Source organism: Chiloscyllium punctatum, chromosome 22 (genome assembly GCF_047496795.1).
Source record: "Chiloscyllium punctatum isolate Juve2018m chromosome 22, sChiPun1.3, whole genome shotgun sequence".
Lineage (NCBI taxonomy): Eukaryota > Metazoa > Chordata > Chondrichthyes > Orectolobiformes > Hemiscylliidae > Chiloscyllium > Chiloscyllium punctatum.
The window spans coordinates 20,861,680-20,883,846 of NC_092760.1; the positions used below are offsets into that span (position 1 = coordinate 20,861,680).

General features: G+C 53.6%; 1 protein-coding gene across 1 annotated transcript in view; it reads left to right on the forward strand.

The window, feature by feature from the left end:
• LOC140493440 (tetraspanin-4-like) overlaps positions 1–9,271 on the forward strand; it is a 40,441-nt gene extending 31,170 nt beyond the window's left edge. Inside the window, exon 6 of the mRNA XM_072591881.1 lies at positions 5,560–9,271. Coding sequence (XP_072447982.1) covers positions 5,560–5,628 — 69 coding nt within the window. The 3' untranslated portion in view covers positions 5,629–9,271. The remainder of the gene's footprint in view (positions 1–5,559) is intronic.
• Positions 9,272–22,167: the final 12,896 nt, after the last annotated feature.

A 22,167-nucleotide genomic window follows, 5' to 3' on the forward strand; every position in this document is an offset into this window, starting at 1 on the left:
TATATCCCACTCTCTGTATCCTGCACTGTAATCCCCATTACACCCTCGCCTACCCCACTCTGTAATCTCCGTATCCCCCCTCCATATCCTGCTCTGTAATCTCCATATCCCCTCCTCCATATCCCTCTTTAATCTCTATATCCCCCCCTCCATATCCCACTCTGTAATCTCTGTAACCTCCACTCTGTATCCCGTTCTGTAATCCCTGTATCCCCCTCTCCGTATCCTGCTCTGTATTCTCCGTACATCCCTCTCCATATCCCCCTCTGTAATCTCTGTATCCTCCTCTCCCTTTTTTCCGCTCTGTAATCTCCGTATCCCCCCTCCATATCCCGCTCTGTAATCTCCGTATCCCCCCTCCATATCCCGCTCTGTAATCTCCGTATCCCCCCTCCATATCCCGCTCTGTAATCTCCGTATCCCCCCTCCATATCCCGCTCTGTAATCTCAGTATTCCTCTCTCCGTATCCCGCTCTGTAATCTCCGTATCCCCCCTCCATATCCCGCTCTGTAATCTCCGTATCCCCCCTCCATATCCCGCTCTGTAATCTCCGTATCCCCCCTCCATATCCCGCTCTGTAATCTCCGTATCCCCCCTCCATATCCCGCTCTGTAATCTCAGTATTCCTCTCTCCGTATCCCGCTCTGTAATCTCCGTATCCCCCCTCCATATCCCGTTCTGTAATCTCCGTATCCCCCCTCCATATCCCGCTCTGTAATCTCCGTATCCCCCCTCCATATCCCACTCTGTAATCTCCGTATCCCCCTCTCCGTATCCCGTTCTGTAATCTCCGTATCCCACTCTCCATATCCTGCTCTGTAATCTCCATATTGCCCTCTCAATATCCTGCTCAGTAATTTCTGTATCCCCCTCTCCGTATCCCGCTCTGTAATCTCCGTATCCCCCCTCCATATCCCGTTCTGTAATCTCCGTATCCCCCCTCCATATCCCGTTCTGTAATCTCCGTATCCCCCCTCCATATCCCGCTCTGTAATCTCCGTATCCCCCCTCCATATCCCGTTCTGTAATCTCCGTATCCCCCCTCCATATCCCGCTCTGTAATCTCCGTATCCCCCTCTCCGTATCCCGTTCTGTAATCTCCGTATCCCACTCTCCATATCCTGCTCTGTAATCTCCATATTGCCCTCTCAATATCCTGCTCAGTAATTTCTGTATTCCCCTCTCCGTATCCCGCTCTGTAATCTCCGTATCCCCCTCTCCATATCCCGCTCTGTAATCTCCGTATCCCCCCTCCATATCCCGCTCTGTAATCTCCGTATCCCCCCTCCATATCCTGTTCTGTAATCTCCGTATCCCCCCTCCATATCCCGCTCTGTAATCTCCGTATCCCCCCTCCATATCCCGTTCTGTAATCTCCGTATCCCCCCTCCATATCCCGTTCTGTAATCTCCGTATCCCCCCTCCATATCCCACTCTGTAATCTCCGTATCCCCCCTCCATATCCCGTTCTGTAATCTCCGTATCCCCCCTCCATATCCCGCTCTGTAATCTCCGTATCCCCCCCTCCATATCCCGTTCTGTAATCTCCGTATCCCCCCTCCATATCCCGCTCTGTAATCTCCGTATCCCCCCTCCATATCCCACTCTGTAATCTCCGTATCCCCCCTCCATATCCCGCTCTGTAATCTCCGTATACCCCTCCTCATATCCCCCTCCGTAAACTCTGTGACCTCATCTCCATATCCCGCTCTGTAATCTCCGTATTCCCCCTCCATATCCCGCTCCATAATCTCTGTATTACCCACTCCATATCCCACTCTGTAATCTCCGTATCCCCCTCTCCATATCCCGCTCTGTAATCTCCGTATCCCCCCTCCATATCCCGCTCTGTAATCTCAGTATTCCTCTCTCCGTATCCCGCTCTGTAATCTCCGTATCCCCCCTCCATATCCCGTTCTGTAATCTCCATATTGCCCTCTCAATATCCTGCTCAGTAATTTCTGTATCCCCCTCTCCGTATCCCCCTCTGTAATCTCCGTATACCCCTCTCCGTATCCCGCTCCATAATCTCTGTATTACCCACTCCATATCCCACTCTGTAATCTCCGTATCCCCCTCTCCGTATCCCGCTCTGTAATCTCCCTATCACCCTCTCCATATCCTGTACTTTAATCCCTATATCACTCCCTCCATATCCTGCACTGTAATCCCTGTTTCCCCCCTTCATATTCAGCACTAAAATTCCTGTTTCCCCCTTTCCATATCCTGCACTGTAATGCCTGTTTCCCCCTCTCCGTATCCCGCACTGTTATCCCCATATCACCCTCTCCGTATCCTGTACTGTAATCCCCATACCACCCTCTCCATATCCTGCACTGTAATCCCTGTATCACCCTCTCCGTATCCCGCACTTGAATCCCCATATCACCCTCTCCATATCCCACACTGTAATCCCTGTATCACCCTCTCCGTATTCTGCTCTGTATTCCCTATATCCCACTCTCTGTATCCTGCACTGTAATCCCCATTACACCCTCTCCTACCCTGCTCTATAATCTCTGTATCCCCCTGTCTGTATCCCACTCTGTAATCTCCGTATCCCCCCTCCATATCCCGCTCCATAATCTCTGTATTCCCCTCTCCATATCCCGCTCCATAATCTCTGTATTCCCCTCTCCATATCCCCCTCTGTAATCTCCGTATCCCCCTCTCCATATCCCGCTCCATAATCGCTGTATCCCCCTCTCCATATCCCGCTCTGTAATCTCCGTATCCCCCTCTCCATATCCCGCTCCATAATCGCTGTATCCCCCTCTCCATATCCCGCTCTGTAATCTTGGTATCCTCCTCTCCATATCCCGCTGTCTAATCTACATATCTCCCTCTCCGTATCCCGCTCTGTAATCTCCGTATCCCCCTCTCCATATCCCGCTCCGTAATCGCTGTATCCCCCTCTCCATATCCCGCTCTGTAATCTTGGTATCCTCCTCTCCATATCCCGCTGTCTAATCTACATATCTCCCTCTCCGTATCCCGCTCTGTAATCTCCGTATCCCACTCTCCATATCCTGCTCTGAAATCTCCGTATCCCCCTCTCTGTATCCCGCTCTGTAATCTCCGTATCCCCCCCTCCATATCCCGCTCTGTAATCTCCGTACCCCCCCCTCCATATCCCGCTCTGTAATCTCCGTATCCCCCCTCCATATCCCGCTCAGTAATCTCCGTATCCCCCCCTCCATATCCCGCTCTGTAATCTCCGTATCCCCCCCTCCATATCCCGCTCAGTAATCTCCGTATCCCCCTCTCCGTATCCCGCTCTGTAATCTCCGTATCCCACTCTCCATATCCTGCTCTGAAATCTCCGTATCCCCCTCTCTGTATCCCACTCTGTAATTTCCGTATCCCCCTCTCCATATCCCGCTCAGTAATCTCCGTATCCTCCTCTCCATATCCCACACTGTAATCTCTGTATCCCCCTCTCCATATCCCACTCTGTAATCTTGGTATCCTCCTCTCCGTATCCTCCTCTCCATATCCCGCTGTCTAATCTACATATTCCCCTCTCCGTATCCCGCTCTGTAATCTCCGTATCCCCCTCTCCGTATCCCGCTCTGTAATCTCCGTATCCCCTTCTCTGTATCTTGCTCTGTAATCTCCATATTCTGGATTAGTGGTGCTGGAAGAGCACAGCAGTTCAGGCAGCATCCAACGAGCAGCGAACTCGACGTTTCGGGCAAAAGCCCTTCATCAGGAATAAAGGCAGTGAGCCTGAAGCGTGGAGAGATAAGCGAGAGGAGGGTGGGGGTGGGGAGAGAGTAGCATAGAGTACAATGGGTGAGTGGGGGAGGAGATGAAGGTGATAGGTCAGGGAGGAGAGGGTGGAGTGGATAGGTGGAAAAGGAGATAGGCAGGTCGGACAAGTCCGGACAGGTCAAGGGGACAGTTACTGAGCTGGAAGTTTAGAACTAGGGTGAGGTTGGGGAAGGGGAAATGAAGAAACTGTTGAAGTCCACATTGATGCCCTGGGGTTGAAGTGTTCCGAGGCGGAAGATGAGGCGTTCTTCCTCCAGGCGTCTGGTGGTGAGGGAGCGGCAGTGAAGGAGGCCCAGGACCTCCATGTCCTCGGCAGAGTGGGAGGGGGAGTTGAAATGTTGGGCCACGGGGCGGTGTGGTTGATTGGTGTGGGTGTCTCAGAGATGTTCCCTAAAGCGCTCTGCTAGGAGGCGCCCAGTCTCCCCAATGTAGAGGAGACCACATCGGGAGCAACGGATACAATAAATGATATTAGTGGATGTGCAAGTAAAACTTTGATGGATGTGGAAGGCTCCTTTAGGGCCTTGGATAGAGGTGAGGGAGGAGGTGTGGGCACAGGTTTTACAGTTCCTGCGATGGCAGGGGAAAGTGCCAGGATGGGAGGGTGGGTCGTAGGGGGGTGTGGACCTGACCAGGTAGTCACGGAGGGAACGGTCTTTGCAGAAGGTGGAAAGGGGTGGGGAGGGAAATATATCCCTGGTGGTGGGGTCTTTTTGGAGGTGGATATCTCCATAGCCCTCTCTCTATATCTCGCTCTGTAATCTCCGTATCCCCCTCTCCATATCCCTCTCTGTAATCTCTGTATCCTCCTCTCCGTATCCCCCTCTCCATATTCCGGTCTGTAATCTCTGTATCCTCCTCTCCGTATCCCCCTCTCCATATTCCGGTCTGTAATCTCTATATCCTCCTCTCCGTATCCCCCTCTCCATATCCCTCTCTGTAATCTCTGTATCCTCCTCTCCGTATCCCCCTCTCCATATTCCGGTCTGTAATCTCTATATCCTCCTCTCTGTATCCCCCTCTCCATATTCCGGTCTGTAATCTCTGTATTCCACTCTCCGTATCTCGCCCTGTAATCTCCATATCCCCCTCTCCGTATCCCCCTCTCCATATCCTGCTCTGTAATCTCTGTATTCCCCTCTCCATATCCCTCTCTGTAATCTCCGTATTCCCCTCTCCATATCCCACTCTGTAATCTCTGTTTCCCTCTCTCCGTATCCCCCTCTCCGTATCCCCCTTTCCGTATCCCCCTCTCCGTATCCCCCTCTCCGTATCCCCCTCTCCGTATCCCGCTCTGTAATCTCTGTATCCCCCTCTCCGTATCCCCCTCTCCGTATCCCCCTCTCCGTATCCCTCTCTCCGTATCCCGCTCTGTAATCTCTGTATCCCCCTCTCCGTATCCCCCTCTCCGTATCTCCCTCTCCGTATCCCCCTCTCCGTATCCCCCTCTGTAATCTCCGTATCCCCCTCTCCGTATCCCCCTCTCCGTATCCCCCTTTCCGTATCCCCCTCTCTGTATCCCCCTCTCCGTATCCCCCTCTCCGTATCTCCCTCTCCATATCCCCCTCTCCGTATCCCCCTCTCCGTATCCCGCTCTGTAATCTCTGTATCCCCCTCTTCGTATCCCCCTCTCCGTATCACCCTCTCCGTATCCCCCTCTCCGTATGCCCCTCTCCGTATCCCCCTCTCCGTATCCCGCTCTGTATTCCTTTTCTCTTTGCGTGTCTGTGTTGCCGGGATGACTGTCTGATCAGGAATCACCTTCTTTCTCTCATTCCGTGCAGCTCCTGGGTTTGACCTTTGCCCTGACCATGTACTGTAACCTGGTGAAGACTGAGACCTACAGCAGCTAGTGCCTGACTCTCCTGCTGCTCCCTCCCGCTGGGCCTTGGCTGTACCTTTGATATTGGTTCCCATTCTGTCTGAATCCCCTGACCTCCCCGGGGCCGGGCCGGTGACCCCTTCCTGCTGGTCTGGAGCTGGAGGCAGTGGGCCGGAGACCATGGGGTGGTGCTGCCTGGAGTCTGTCCCTCTCGAACATGGTGGGTCTTGGCCCTAATGAGGACGGGCAACACTGAGAGATGGCGGTTGCTGCTTGACAGGAAGAGGTGGCAGAGGAAGAGGCTTATTGTCAGTCGGAATCACTCTGTGCTCGAGAGAGGCAAGGAGCAGAAAGCTGGGCTTTAGTTCGAACCTTCACCTGTAGCACCATGACCTAGGAACCACCAGCGTTGACCTGGCAGGCCCCCAGAGTGGGGAGCAGCACAGACATAGTTGAATGGGGGTTTGATTCATCTCCTGCAGCGTTGGAGCATCACCGTCTCACCCACAGGGATCCTACTCACCAAACAGTCCACATAGACCTCTGTCTGAGGGTGCAGGACAATGAGCCCAAGTGGACCCGAAAAGCCTGGTTCTCATGTGAACGCTCACAGGAAATTCGACACCTCGATATCAATCGGTTTCCTCACCCTTTCCTGCTCAGCCGCCATTCCGGAGAGTCAGGCTGTGAAACTGGATGGGGCAGGGAGTCAGGGATACCAGCACAACCCAGCAGGCTGTGGGACTCAGATTCAGACACCGAACCCAAAGCGTCCGACTGAGCACGGAGCCAGGGTTCCCGAAATCGACACCAAAGGCACACCCCATCAAACAGACCCAAGCTGAAATGACAGGAATTGGGATCAGACGTCCTGGGGGGTTATAACAATGCAGGCCCACAGCAAGGAAACTTCACACACAGATGGCAGTTCCTGCTACAGCGCTCCAGCAACATGAGAGTTCACATGATCAATTCAGCGTCTGTCACTGACTGACAGCATCTGTCACAGTGTCACAGCGAGCACTCACTCTCACAGTGTGTTACACAATCAGGGGGAACAGTCTCTGTCACGCTGTGTTACAGTATCGGGGGGAACAGTGACAGTAACGGTGTGTTACAGTATCAGGGGGAGCAGTGACTGTCACGGTGTGTTACAGTATCGGGGGGAGCAGTGACTGTCACGGTGTGTTACAGTATCAGGGGGAGCAGTGATTGTCATGGTATGTTACAGTATCGGGGGGAGCAGTGACTGTCACAGTGTGTTCCAGTATCGGGGGGAACAGTGACTGGCACGGTGTGTTACAGTAACGGGGGGAGCAGTGACTGTCACAGTGTGTTCCAGTATCAGGGGGAGCAGTGACTGTCACAGTGTGTTACAGTATCAGGGGTAGCAGTGACTGTCACGGTGTGTTACAGTATCGGGGGGAGCAGTGACTGTCACGGTGTGTTACAGTAACGGGGGGAGCAGTGACTGTCACAGTGTGTTCCAGTATCAGGGGGAGCAGTGACTGTCACAGTGTGTTACAGTATCAGGGGTAGCAGTGACTGTCACGGTGTGTTACAGTATCGGGGGGAGCAGTGATTGTCATGGTATGTTACAGTATCGGGGGGAGCAGTGACTGTCACAGTGTGTTACAGTATCAGGGGGAGCAGTGACTGACACGGTGTGTTACAGTAACGGGGGGAGCAGTGACTGCCACAGTGTGTTACAGTATCGGGGGGAGCAGTGACTGTCACGGTGTGTTACAGTATCAGGGGGAGCAGTGACTGTCACGGTGTGTTACAGTATCGGGGGGAGCAGTGACTGTCACGGTGTGTTACAGTATCAGGGGGAGCAGTGACTGTCACGGTGTGTTACAGTATCAGGGGGAGCATTGACTGTCACGGTGTGTTACAGTATCAGGGGGAGCAGTGACTGTCACGGTGTGTTACAGTATCAGGGGGAGCAGTGACTGTCACGGTGAGTTACACTATCGGGGGGAGCAGTGACTGTCACGGTGTGTTACAGTATCAGGGGGAGCAGGGTCTGTCATGGTGTGTTACAGTATCAGGGGGAGCAGTGACTGTCACGGTGTGTTACAGTATCAGGGGGAGCAGTGACTGTCACGGTGTGTTACAGTATCAGGGGGAGCAGTGACTGTCACGGTGTGTTACAGTATCAGGGGGAGCAGTGACTGTCACGGTGTGTTACAGTATCAGGGGGAGCAGTGGCTGTCATGGTGTGTTACAGTATCGGGGGGAGCAGTGACTGTCACGGTGTGTTACTGTATCGGGGGAGCAGTGACTGTCACGGTGTGTTACAGTATCAGGGGGAGCAGTGACTGTCAAGTGTGTTACAGTATCAGGGGGAGCAGTTACTGTCACGGTGTGTTACAGTATCAGGGGGAGAAGTGACTGTCACGGTGTGTTACTGTAACGGGGGGAGCAGTGACTGTCACGGTGTGTCACAGTATCAGGGGGAGCAGTGAATGTTACGGTGAGTTACAGTATCAGGGGGAGCAGTGACTGTCACGGTGTGTTACTGTATCGGGGGAGCAGTGACTGTCACGGTGTGTTACAGTATCAGGGGGAGCAGTGACAGTCACGGTGTGTTACAGTATCAGGGGGAGCAGTGACTGTCACGGTGTGTTACAGTATCAGGGGGAGCAGTTACTGTCACGGTGTGTTACAGTATCAGGGGGAGAAGTGACTGTCACGGTGTGTTACTGTAACGGGGGGAGCAGTGACTGTCACGGTGTGTCACAGTATCAGGGGGAGCAGTGAATGTCACGGTGAGTTACAGTATCAGGGGGAGCAGTGACTGTCACGGTGTGTTACTGTATCGGGGGAGCAGTGACTGTCACGGTGTGTTACAGTATCAGGGGGAGCAGTGACAGTCACGGTGTGTTACAGTATCAGGGGGAGCAGTGACTGTCACGGTGTGTTACTGTAACGGGGGGAGCAGTGACTGTCACGGTGTGTTACTGTAACGGGGGGAGCAGTGACTGTCACGGTGTGTCACAGTATCAGGGGGAGCAGTGACTGTCACGGTGTGTTACAGTATCAGGGGGAGCAGTGACTGTCACGGTGTGTTACTGTATCAGGGGGAGCAGTGACTGTCACGGTGTGTTACAGTATCAGGGGGGAGCAGTGACTGTCACGGTGTGTTACTGTATCGGGGGGGGCGGTGACTGTCACAGTGTGTTACAGTATCGGGGGGAGCAGTGACTGTCACAGTGTGTTACATTATCGGGGGCCGCAGTGTCTGTCACGGTGTGTTACAGTATCGGGGGGATCAGTGACTGTCACGGTGTGTTACAGTATCGGGGGGAGCAGTGACTGTCACGGTGTGTTACAGTAACAGGGGGAGCAGTGACTGTCACGGTGAGTTAAAGTATTGCGGGGAGCAGTGACTGTCACGGTGTGTTACAGTATCGGGGGGAGCAGTGATTGTCATGGTATGTTACAGTATCGGGGGGAGCAGTGACTGTCACATGTTGTTACAGTATCGGGGGTAGCAGTGACTGTCACGGTGATTTACAGTATCGGGGGGAGCAGTGACTGTCACGGTGTGTTACAGTATCGGGGGGAGCAGTGACCGTCACAGTGTGTTACAGTATCGGGGGGAGCAGTGAATGTCACGGTATGTTACAGTATCGGGGGGAGCAGTGACTGCCACAGTGTGTTACAGTATCAGGCGGAGCAGTGACTGTCACGGTGTGTTACAGTATCAGGCGGAGCAGTGACTGTCACGGTGTGTTACAGTATGAGGGGGAGCAGTGACTGTCACGGTGTGTTACAGTATCAGGCGGAGCAGTGACTGTCACGGTGTGTTACAGTATCGGGGGGAGCAGTGACTTTCACGGTGTGTTACAGTATCAGGCGGAGCAGTGACTGTCACGGTGTGTTACAGTATGAGGGGGAGCAGTGACTGTCACGGTGTGTTACAGTATCAGGCGGAGCAGTGACTGTCACGGTGTGTTACGGTATCAGGCGGAGCAGTGACTGTCACGGTGTGTTACAGTATGAGGGGGAGCAGTGACTGTCACGGTGTGTTACAGTATCGGGGGGAGCAGTGACTTTCACGGTGTGTTACAGTATCAGGCGGAGCAGTGACTGTCACGGTGTGTTACAGTATGAGGGGGAGCAGTGACTGTCACGGTGTGTTACAGTATCGGGGGGAGCAGTGACTTTCACGGTGTGTTACAGTATCAGGCGGAGCAGTGACTGTCACGGTGTGTTACAGTATGAGGGGGAGCAGTGACTGTCACGGTGTGTTACAGTATCAGGCGGAGCAGTGACTGTCACGGTGTGTTACAGTATCGGGGGGAGCAGTGACTGTCACGGTGTGTTACAGTATCAGGGGGAGCAGGGTCTGTCACGGTGAGTTACAGTATCAGGGGGAGCAGTGACTGTCATGGTGTGTTACAGTATCGGGGGGAGCAGTGACTGTCACGGTGTGTTACAGTATCAGGGGGAGCAGGGTCTGTCACGGTGAGTTACAGTATCGGGGGGAGCAGTGACTGTCATGGTGTGTTACAGTATCAGGGGGAGCCGTGACTGTCACGGTGTGTTACAGTATCAGGGGGAGCAGGGTCTGTCACGGTGAGTTACAGTATCAGGGGGAGCAGTGACTGTCACGGTGTGTTACAGTATCAGGGGGAGCAGTGACTGTCACGGTGTGTTACAGTATCAGGGGGAGCAGTGACTGTCACGGTGGGTTACAGTATGAGGGGGAGCAGTGACTGTCACGGTGTGTTACAGTATCAGGGGGAGCATTGACTGTCACGGTGTGTTACAGTATCAGGGGGAGCAGTGACTGTCACGGTGTGTGACAGTATCAGGGGGAGCAGTGACTGTCACGGTGTGTTACAGCATCAGGGGGAGCAGGGTCTGTCACGGTGAGTTACAGTATCAGGGGGAGCAGTGACTGTCACGGTGTGTTACAGTATCAGAGGGAGCAGTGACTGTCACGGTGTGTTACAGTATCAGGGGGAGCAGTGACTGTCACAGTTTGTTACAGTATCAGGGGGAGCAGTAACTGTCACGGTGTGTTACTGTATCGGGGGAGCAGTGACTGTCACAGTGTGTTACAGTATCAGGGGGAGCAGTGACTGTCACGGTGTGTTACAGTATCAGGGGGAGCAGTGACTGTCACGGTGTGTTACAGTATCAGGGGGAGAAGTGACTGTCATGGTGTGTTACTGTATCGGGGGAGCAGTGACTGTCACAGTGTGTTACAGTATCAGGGGGAGCAGTGACTGTCACGGTGTGTTACAGTATCAGGGGGAGCAGTGACTGTCACGGTGTGTTACAGTATCAGGGGGAGCAGTGACTGTCACGGTGTGTTACAGTATCAGGGGGAGAAGTGACTGTCATGGTGTGTTACTGTATCGGGGGTAGCAGTGACTGTCACGGTGTGTTACAGTATCAGGGGGAGCAGTGACTGTCACGGTGTGTTACAGTATCAGGGGGAGCAGTGACTGTCACGGTGTGTTACAGTATCAGGGGGAGAAGTGACTGTCATGGTGTGTTACTGTATCGGGGGAGCAGTGACTGTCACGGTGTGTTACAGTATGAGGGGGAGCAGTGACTGTCACGGTGTGTTACAGTATGAGGGGGAGCAGTGACTGTCACGGTGTGTTACAGTATGAGGGGGAGCAGTGACTGTCACGGTGTGTTACAGTATCAGGGGGAGAAGTCACTGTCATGGTGTGTTACTGTATCGGGGGTAGCAGTGACTGTCACGGTGTGTTACAGTATCAGGGGGAGCAGTGACTGTCACGGTGTGTTACAGTATCAGGGGGAGAAGTGACTGTCATGGTGTGTTAATGTATCGGGGGGGGGCGGTGACTGTCACAGTGTGTTACAGTATCGGGGGGAGCAGTGACTGTCACTGTGTGTTACAGTATCGGGGGCCGCAGTGTCTGTCACGGTGTGTTACAGTATCGGGGGGATCAGTGACTGTCACGGTGTGTTAAAGTATCGGGGGGAGCAGTGATTGTCATGGTATGTTACAGTATCGGGGGGAGCAGTGACTGTCACATGTTGTTACAGTATCGGGGGTAGCAGTGACTGTCACGGTGTGTTACAGTATCAGGGGGAGCAGTGACTGTCACGGTGTGTTACAGTATCGGGGGGAGCAGTGACCGTCACAGTGTGTTACAGTATCGGGGGGAGCAGTGAATGTCACGGTATGTTACAGTATCAGGGGGAGCAGTGACTTTCACGGTGTGTTACAGTATCAGGCGGAGCAGTGACTGTCACGGTGTGTTACAGTATGAGGGGGAGCAGTGACTGTCACGGTGTGTTACAGTATCAGGGGGAGAAGTGACTGTCACGGTGTGTTACAGTATCAGGCGGAGCAGTGACTGTCACGGTGTGTTACAGTATCAGGGGGAGCAGTGACTGTCACGGTGAGTTACAGTATCAGGGGGAGCAGTGACTGTCACGGTGTGTTACAGTATCAGGGGGAGCAGTGACTGTCACGGTGTGTTACAGTATGAGGGGGAGCAGTGACTGTCACGGTGTGTGACAGTATCAGGGGGAGCAGTGACTGTCACGGTGTGTTACTGTATCGGGGGAGCAGTGACTGTCACGGTGTGTTACAGTATCAGGGGGAGCAGTGACTGTCACGGTGGGTTACAGTATGAGGGGGAGCAGTGACTGTCACGGTGTGTTACAGTATCAGGGGGAGCATTGACTGTCACGGTGTGTTACAGTATCAGGGGGAGCAGTGACTGTCACGGTGTGTGACAGTATCAGGCGGAGCAGTGACTGTCACGGTGTGTTACAGCATCAGGGGGAGCAGGGTCTGTCACGGTGAGTTACAGTATCAGGGGGAGCAGTGACTGTCACGGTGTGTTACAGTATCAGGGGGAGCAGTGACTGTCACGGTGTGTTACAGTATCAGGGGGAGCAGTGACTGTCACAGTTTGTTACAGTATCAGGGGGAGCAGTGTCTGTCACGGTGTGTTACTGTATCGGGGGAGCAGTGACTGTCATGGTGTGTTACAGTATCAGGGGGAGCAGTGACTGTCACGGTGTGTTACAGTATCAGGGGGAGCAGTGACTGTCACGGTGTGTTACAGTATCAGGGGGAGCAGTGACTGTCACGGTGTGTTACAGTATCAGGGGGAGCAGTGACTGTCACGGTGTGTTACAGTATCAGGGGGAGAAGTGACTGTCATGGTGTGTTACTGTATCGGGGGAGCAGTGACTGTCACGGTGTGTTACAGTATCAGGGGGAGCAGTGAATGTCACGGTGAGTTACAGTATCAGGGGGAGCAGTGACTGTCACGGTGTGTTACTGTATCGGGGGAGCAGTGACTGTCACGGTGTGTTACAGTATCAGGGGGAGCAGTGACAGTCACGGTATGTTACAGTATCAGGGGGAGCAGTGACTGTCACGGTGTGTTACTGTAACGGGGGGAGCAGTGACTGTCACGGTGTGTCACAGTATCAGGGGGAGCAGTGACTGTCACGGTGTGTTACAGTATCAGGGGGAGCAGTGACTGTCATGGTGTGTTACTGTATCAGGGGGAGCAGTGACTGTCACGGTGTGTTACAGTATCAGGGGGGAGCAGTGACTGTCACGGTGTGTTACTGTATCGGGGGGGGCGGTGACTGTGACAGTGTGTTACAGTATCGGGGGGTGCAGTGACTGTCACAGTGTGTTACAGTATCGGGGGCCGCAGTGTCTGTCACGGTGTGTTACAGAATCGGGGGCATCAGTGACTGTCACGGTGTGTTACAGTATCGGGGGGAGCAGTCACAGTCACGGTGTGTTAATGTATCGGGGGGGGGGCGGTGACTGTCACAGTGTGTTACAGTATCGGGGGGAGCAGTGACTGTCACAGTGTGTTACAGTATCGGGGGCCGCAGTGTCTGTCACGGTGTGTTACAGTATCGGGGGGATCAGTGACTGTCACGGTGTGTTAAAGTATCGGGGGGAGCAGTGATTGTCATGGTATGTTACAGTATCAGGGGGAGCAGTGACTGTCACATGTTGTTACAGTATCGGGGGTAGCAGTGACTGTCACGGTGTGTTACTGTATCGGGGGGGGGCGGTGACTGTCACAGTGTGTTACAGTATCGGGGGGAGCAGTGACTGTCACAGTGTGTTACAGTATCGGGGGCCGCAGTGTCTGTCACGGTGTGTTACAGTATCGGGGGGATCAGTGACTGTCACGGTGTGTTACAGTATCAGGCGGAGCAGTGACTGTCACGGTGTGTTACAGTATCAGGCGGAGCAGTGACTGTCACGGTGTGTTACAGTATGAGGGGGAGCAGTGACTGTCACGGTGTGTTACAGTATCAGGCGGAGCAGTGACTGTCACGGTGTGTTACAGTATCGGGGGGAGCAGTGACTTTCACGGTGTGTTAAAGTATCGGGGGGAGCAGTGATTGTCATGGTATGTTACAGTATCGGGGGGAGCAGTGACTTTCACGGTGTGTTACAGTATCAGGCGGAGCAGTGACTGTCACGGTGTGTTACAGTATGAGGGGGAGCAGTGACTGTCACGGTGTGTTACAGTATCAGGCGGAGCAGTGACTGTCACGGTGTTTTACGGTATCAGGCGGAGCAGTGACTGTCACGGTGTGTTACAGTATGAGGGGGAGAAGTGACTGTCATGGTGTGTTACAGTATCGGGGGGAGCAGTGACTTTCACGGTGTGTTACAGTATCAGGCGGAGCAGTGACTGTCACGGTGTGTTACAGTATGAGGGGGAGCAGTGACTGTCACGGTGTGTTACAGTATCGGGGGGAGCAGTGACTTTCACGGTGTGTTACAGTATCAGGCGGAGCAGTGACTGTCACGGTGTGTTACAGTATGAGGGGGAGCAGTGACTGTCACGGTGTGTTACAGTATCAGGCGGAGCAGTGACTGTCACGGTGTGTTACAGTATCGGGGGGAGCAGTGACTGTCACGGTGTGTTACAGTATCAGGGGGAGAAGTGACTGTCATGGTGTGTTACTGTATCGGGGGAGCAGTGACTGTCACGGTGTGTTACAGTATGAGGGGGAGCAGTGACTGTCACGGTGTGTTACAGTATGAGGGGGAGCAGTGACTGTCACGGTGTGTTACAGTATCAGGGGGAGCAGTGACTGTCACGGTGTGTTACAGTATCAGGGGGAGAAGTCACTGTCACGGTGTGTTACAGTATCAGGGGTAGCAGTGACTGTCACGGTGAGTTACAGTATCAGGGGGAGCAGTGACTGTCACGGTGTGTTACAGTATCAGGGGGAGAAGTGACTGTCATGGTGTGTTACTGTATCGGGGGAGCAGTGACTGTCACGGTGTGTTACAGTATCAGGGGGAGCAGTGAATGTCACGGTGTGTTACTGTATCGGGGGAGCAGTGACTGTCACGGTGTGTTACAGTATCAGGGGGAGCAGTGACAGTCACGGTGTGTTACAGTATCAGGGGGAGCAGTGACTGTCACGGTGTGTTACTGTAACGGGGGGAGCAGGGTCTGTCACGGTGAGTTACAGTATCAGGGGGAGCAGTGACTGTCACGGTGTGTTACAGTATCAGAGGGAGCAGTGACTGTCACGGTGTGTTACTGTATCAGGGGGAGCAGTGACTGTCACGGTGTGTTACAGTATCAGGGGGGAGCAGTGACTGTCACGGTGTGTTACTGTATCGGGGGGGGGCGGTGACTGTCACAGTGTGTTACAGTATCGGGGGGAGCAGTGACTGTCACAGTGTGTTACAGTATCGGGGGCCGCAGTGTCTGTCACGGTGTGTTACAGTATCGGGGGGATCAGTGACTGTCACGGTGTGTTACAGTATCGGGGGGAGCAGTCACAGTCACGGTGTGTTAATGTATCGGGGGGGGGCGGTGACTGTCACAGTGTGTTACAGTATCGGGGGGAGCAGTGACTGTCACTGTGTGTTACAGTATCGGGGGCCGCAGTGTCTGTCACGGTGTGTTACAGTATCGGGGGGATCAGTGACTGTCACGGTGTGTTAAAGTATCGGGGGGAGCAGTGATTGTCATGGTATGTTACAGTATCGGGGGGAGCAGTGACTGTCACATGTTGTTACAGTATCGGGGGTAGCAGTGACTGTCACGGTGTGTTACAGTATCAGGGGGAGCAGTGACTGTCACGGTGTGTTACAGTATCGGGGGGAGCAGTGACCGTCACAGTGTGTTACAGTATCGGGGGGAGCAGTGAATGTCACGGTATGTTACAGTATCAGGGGGAGCAGTGACTTTCACGGTGTGTTACAGTATCAGGCGGAGCAGTGACTGTCACGGTGTGTTACAGTATGAGGGGGAGCAGTGACTGTCACGGTGTGTTACAGTATCAGGGGGAGAAGTGACTGTCACGGTGTGTTACAGTATCAGGCGGAGCAGTGACTGTCACGGTGTGTTACAATATCGGGGGGAGCAGTGATTGTCATGGTATGTTACAGTATCGGTGGGAGCAGTGACTCTCACATGTTGTTACAGTATCGGGGGTAGCAGTGACTGTCACGGTGTGTTACAGTATCGGGGGGAGCAGTGACTGTCACGGTGTGTTACAGTATCGGGGGGAGCAGTGACTGTCACAGTGTGTTACAGTATCGGGGGGAGCAGTGACTGTCACAGTGTGTTACAGTATCGGGGGGAGCAGTGACCGTCACAGTGTGTTACAGTTTCGGGGGGAGCAGTGAATGTCACGGTATGTTACAGTATCAGGGGGAGCAGTGACTTTCACGGTGTGTTACAGTATCAGGCGGAGCAGTGACTGTCACGGTGTGTTACAGTATGAGGGGGAGCAGTGACTGTCACGGTGTGTTACAGTATCAGGTGGAGCAGTGACTGTCACGGTGTGCTACAGTATCGGGGGGAGCAGTGACTGTCCCGGTGTGTTACAGTATCGGGGGGAGCAGAGACTGTCACAGTGTGTTACAGTATCGAGGGGAAGCAGTGATTGTCACGGTGTGTTACAGCATCGGGGGAGCAGTGACTGTCACAGTGTGTTACAGTATCGGGGGGAACAGTGACTGTCACGGTGTGTTACAGTATCGGGGGGAGCAGTGACTGTCACGGTGTGTTACAGTATCGGGGGGAGCAGTGACTGTCACGGTGTGTTACAGTATCGGGGGGAGCAGTGACTGTCACGGTGTGTTACAGTATCGGGCGGAGCAGTGACTGTCACGGTGTGTTACAGTATCAGGGGGAGCAGTGACTGTCACGGTGTGTTACAGTATCGGGGGGAGCAGTGACTCTCACGGTGTGTTACAGTATCGGGGGGAGCAGTGACTCTCACAGAGTGTTACAGTATCGGGGGGAGCAGTGACTGTCACGGTGTGTTAAAGTATCAGGGGGAGCAGTGACTGTCATGGTGTGTTACAGTATCAGGGGGAGCAGTGACTGTCACGGTGTGTTACAGTATCAGGGGGAGCAGGGTCTGTCACGGTGAGTTACAGTATCAGGGGGAGCAGTGACTGTCACGGTGTGTTACAGTATCAGGGGGAGCAGTGACTGTCACGGTGTGTTACAGTCTCGGGAGAAACAGTGACTGTCACAGTGCATTACAATATCGGGGGGAGCAGTGATTGTCACAATGTGTCACAGTATCGGGGGAGCAGTGACTGTCACATTGTGTTACAGAATCGGGGGGAGCAGTGACTGTCCCAGTGTGTTACAGTATCGGGGGAAGCAGTGACTGTCACGGTGTGTTATAGTATCAGGGGGATCAGTGACTGTCACGGTGTGTTACAGTATCGGGGGGAGCAGTGACTGTCACGATGTGTTACAGTATCGGGGGGAGCAGTGACTGTCACGGTGTGTTACAGTATCAGGGGGAGCAGTGACTCTCACGGTGTGTTACAGTATCAGGGGGAGCAGTGACTGTCACGGTGTGTTACAGTATCGGGGGGAGCAGTGACTGTCACGTTGTGTTACAGTATCAGGGGGAGCAGTGACTGTCACAGTTTATTACAGTATCAGAGGGAACAGTGACTGTCACAATGTGTTAAAGTATCAGGGGAGCATTGACTGTCACGGTGTGTTACAGTATCTGGGGGAGCAGTGACTCTCACAGTGTGTTACAGTATCGGGGGGAGCAGTGACTGTCACGGTGTGTTAAAGTATCAGGGGGAGCAGTGACTGTCATGGTGTGTTACAGTATCAGGGGGAGCAGTGACTGTCACGGTGTGTTACAGTGTCAGGGGGAGCAGTGACTGTCACAGTTTGTTACAGTATCAGAGGGAACAGTTGACTGTCACAATGTGTTAAAGTATCAGGGGGAGCAGTGACTGTCACGGTGTGTTACAGAATCAGGGGGAGCAGTGACTGTCACGGTGTGTTACAGTATCAGGGGGAGCAGTGACTGTCACGGTGTGTTACAGAATCAGGGGGAACAGTGACTGTCACGGTGTGTTACAGTAACGGGGGAGCAGTGACTGTCATGGTGTGTTACAGTATCAGGGGGAGCAGTGACTGTCACGGTGTGTTACAGTATCGGGGGGAGCAGTGACTGTCACGGTGTGTTACAGTATCAGGGGGAGCAGTGACTGTCACAGTGTGTTACAGTATCAGGGGGAGCAGTGACTGTCACGGTGTGTTACAGTATCGGGGTGAGCAGTGACTGTCACGGTGTGTTACAGTATCGGGGGAGCCGTGACTGTCACGGTGTGTTACAGTATCAGAGGGGAGAAGTGACTGTCACGGTGTGTTACAGAATAAGGGGGAGCAGTGACTGTCACGGTGTGTTACAGTATCGGGGGGAGCAGTGACTGTCACGGTGTGTTACAGTATCGGGGGGAGCAGTGACTGTCACAGTGTGTTACACTATCGGGGGGAGCATTGACTGTCACAGTGTGTTCCAGTATCAGGGGGGAGCAGTGACTGTCACGGTGTGTTACAGTATCAGGGGGAGCAGTGACTGTCACGGTGTGTTACAGTATCAGGGGGGAGCAGTGACTGTCACAGTGTGTTACAGTATCAGGGGGAACAGTGACTGTCACGGTGTGTTACAGTATCAGGGGAAGCAGTGACTGTCACGGTGTGTTACACGATCGGGGGGAGCAGTAACCGTCACAGTATGTTACACTATCGGGGGGAGTAGTGACTGTCCCAGTGAGTTACATTATCCGGGGGAGCAGTGACTGTCACAGTGTGTTACAGTATCAGGGGGAGCAGTGACTGTCACGGTGTGTTACAGTATCAGGGGGAGCATTGACTGTCACGGTGTGTTACAGTATCGGGGGGAGCAGTGACTGTCACGATGTGTTACAGTATCAGGGGAGCAGTGACTGTCACAGTGTGTTACAGTATCGGGGGGAGCAGTGACTGTCACGGTGTGTTACAGTATGAGGGGGATCAGTGACTGTCACGGTGTGTCACAGTATCAGGCGGAGCAGTGGCTGTCACGGTGTGTTACAGTATCAGGGGGAGCAGTGACTGTCACAGTGTGTTACAGTATCAGGGGGAGCAGTGACTGTCACTGTGTGTTACAGTATCAGGGGGAGCAGTGACTGTCACGGTGTGTTACAGTATCGGGGGGAGCAGTGACTGTCACGGTGTGTTACAGTATCAGGGGGAGCAGTGACTGTCACGGTGTGTTACAGTATCGGGAGAAACAGTGACTGTCACAGTGCATTACAGTATCGGGGGGAGCAGTGATTGTCACAATGTGTCACAGTATCAGGGGGAGCAGTGACTGTCACATTGTGTTACAGAATCGGGGGGAGCAGTGACTGTCACAGTGTGTTACAGTATCGGGGGAAGCAGTGACTGTCACGGTGTGTTATAGTATCAGGGGGATCAGTGACTGTCACGGTGTGTTACAGTATCGGGGGGAGCAGTGACTGTCACGATGTGTTACAGTATCGGGGGGAGCAGTGACTGTCACGGTGTGTTACAGTATCAGGGGGAGCAGTGACTCTCACGGTGTGTTACAGTATCAGCGGAAGCAGTGACTGTCACGATGTGTTACAGTATCGGGGGGAGCAGTGACTGTCACGGTGTGTTACAGTATCAGGGGGAGCAGTGACTCTCACGGTGTGTTACAGTATCAGCGGAAGCAGTGACTGTCACGGTGTGTTTCAGTATCGGGGGGAGCAGTGACTGTCACAGTGTGTTACAGTATCAGGGGAGCAGTGACTGTCACGGTGTGTTACAGTATCAGGGGGAGCAGTGACTCTCACGGTGTGTTACAGTATCAGCGGAAGCAGTGACTGTCACGGTGTGTTACAGTATCGGGGGGAGCAGTGACTGTCACGTTGTGTTACAGTATCAGGGGGAGCAGTGACTGTCACGGTGTGTTACAGTATCAGGGGGAGCAGTGACTGTCACAGTTTGTTACAGTATCAGAGGGAACAGTGACTGTCACAATGTGTTAAAGTATCAGGGGAGCATTGACTGTCACGGTGTGTTACAGTATCTGGGGGAGCAGTGACTGTCACGGTGTGTTTCAGTATCGGGGGGAGCAGTGACTGTCACAGTGTGTTACAGTATCAGGGGAGCAGTGACTGTCACAGTGTGTTACAGTATCGGGTGGAGCAGTGACTGTCACGGTGTGTTACAGTATCGGGGAGAGCAGTGACTGCCACGGAGTGTTACACGATCGGGGGGGCCGTGACTGTCACGGTGTGTTACAGTATCAGAGGGGAGAAGTGACTGTCACGGTGTGTTACAGTATCGGGGGGAGCAGTGACTGTCACAGTGTGTGACACTATCGGGGGGAGCATTGACTGTCACAGTGTGTTCCAGTATCAGGGGGGAGCAGTGACTGTCACGGTGTGTTACAGTATCAGGGGGGAGCAGTGACTGTCACGGTGTGTTACAGTATCAGGGGGAGCAGTGACTGTCACGGTGTGTTACAGTATCAGGGGGGAGCAGTGACTGTCACGGTGTGTTACAGTATCAGGGGGAGCAGTGACTGTCACAGTGTGTTACAGTATCAGGGGGAGCAGTGACTGTCACGGTGTGTTACAGTATCAGGGGGAGCATTGACTGTCACGGTGTGTTACAGTATCGGGGGGAGCAGTGACTGTCACTGTGTGTTACAGTATCAGGGGAGCAGTGACTGTCACAGTGTGTTACAGTATCGGGGGGAGCAGTGACTGTCACGGTGTGTTACAGTATGAGGGGGATCAGTGACTGTCACGGTGTGTCACAGTATCAGGCGGAGCAGTGACTGTCACGGTGTGTTACAGTATCAGGGGGAGCAGTGACTGTCACGGTGTGTTACAGTATCAGGGGGATCAGTGACTGTCACTGTGTGTTACAGTATCGGGGGGAGCAGTGACTCTCACAGTGCGTTACAGTATCTGGGGGAGCAGTGACTGTCACGGTGTGTCACAGTATCAGGGGGAGCAGTGACTGTCACGGTGTGTTACAGTATCGGGGGGAGCAGTGACTCTCACGGTGTGTTACAGTATCGGGGGGAGAAGTGACTCTCACAGTGTGTTACAGTATCGGGGGGAGCAGTGACTGTCACGGTGTGTTAAAGTATCAGGGGGAGCAGTGACTGTCATGGTGTGTTACAGTATCAGGGGGAGCAGTGACTGTCACGGTGTGTTACAGTATCGGGGGGATCAGTGACTGTCACAGTGTGGTACAGTATCAGGGGGAGCAGGGTCTGTCACGGTGTGTTACAGTATCAGGGGGAGCAGTGACTGTCACGGTGAGTTACAGTATCAGGGGGAGCAGTGACTGTCACGGTGTGTTTCAGTATCGGGGGGAGCAGTGACTGTCACAGTGTGTTACAGTATCAGGGGGAGCAGTGACTGTCACGGTGTGTTACAGTCTCAGGGGGAGCAGTGTCTGTCACAGTGTGTTACAGTATCAGGGGGAGCAGTGACTGTCACGGTGTGTTACAGAATCAGGGGGAGCAGTGACTGTCACGGTGTGTTACAGTAACGGGGGAGCACTGACTGTCATGGTGTGTTACAGTATCAGGGGGAGCAGTGACTGTCACGGTGTGTTACAGTATCGGGGGGAGCAGTGACTGTCACGGTGTGTTACAGTATCAGGGGGAGCAGTGACTGTCACAGTGTGTTACAGTATCAGGGGGAGCAGTGACTGTCACGGTGTGTTACAGTATCGGGGGGAGCAGTGACTGTCACGGTGTGTTACAGTATCGGGGGAGCAGTGACTGCCACGGAGTGTTACACGATCGGGGGAGCCGTGACTGTCACGGTGTGTTACAGTATCAGAGGGGAGAAGTGACTGTCACGGTGTGTTACAGAATCAGGGGGAGCAGTGACTGTCACGGTGTGTTACAGTATCGGGGGGAGCAGTGACTGTCACGGTGTGTTAAAGTATCGGGGGGAGCAGTGACTGTCACAGTGTGTTACACTATCGGGGGGAGCATTGACTGTCACAGTGTGTTCCAGTATCAGGGGGGAGCAGTGACTGTCACGGTGTGTTACAGTATCAGGGGGAGCAGTGACTGTCACGGTGTGTTACAGTATCAGGGGGGAGCAGTGACTGTCACAGTGTGTTACAGTATCAGGGGGAACAGTGACTGTCACGGTGTGTTACAGTATCGGGGAAGCAGTGACTGTCACGGTGTGTTACACGATCGGGGGGAGCAGTAACCGTCACAGTATGTTACACTATCGGGGGGAGTAGTGACTGTCCCAGTG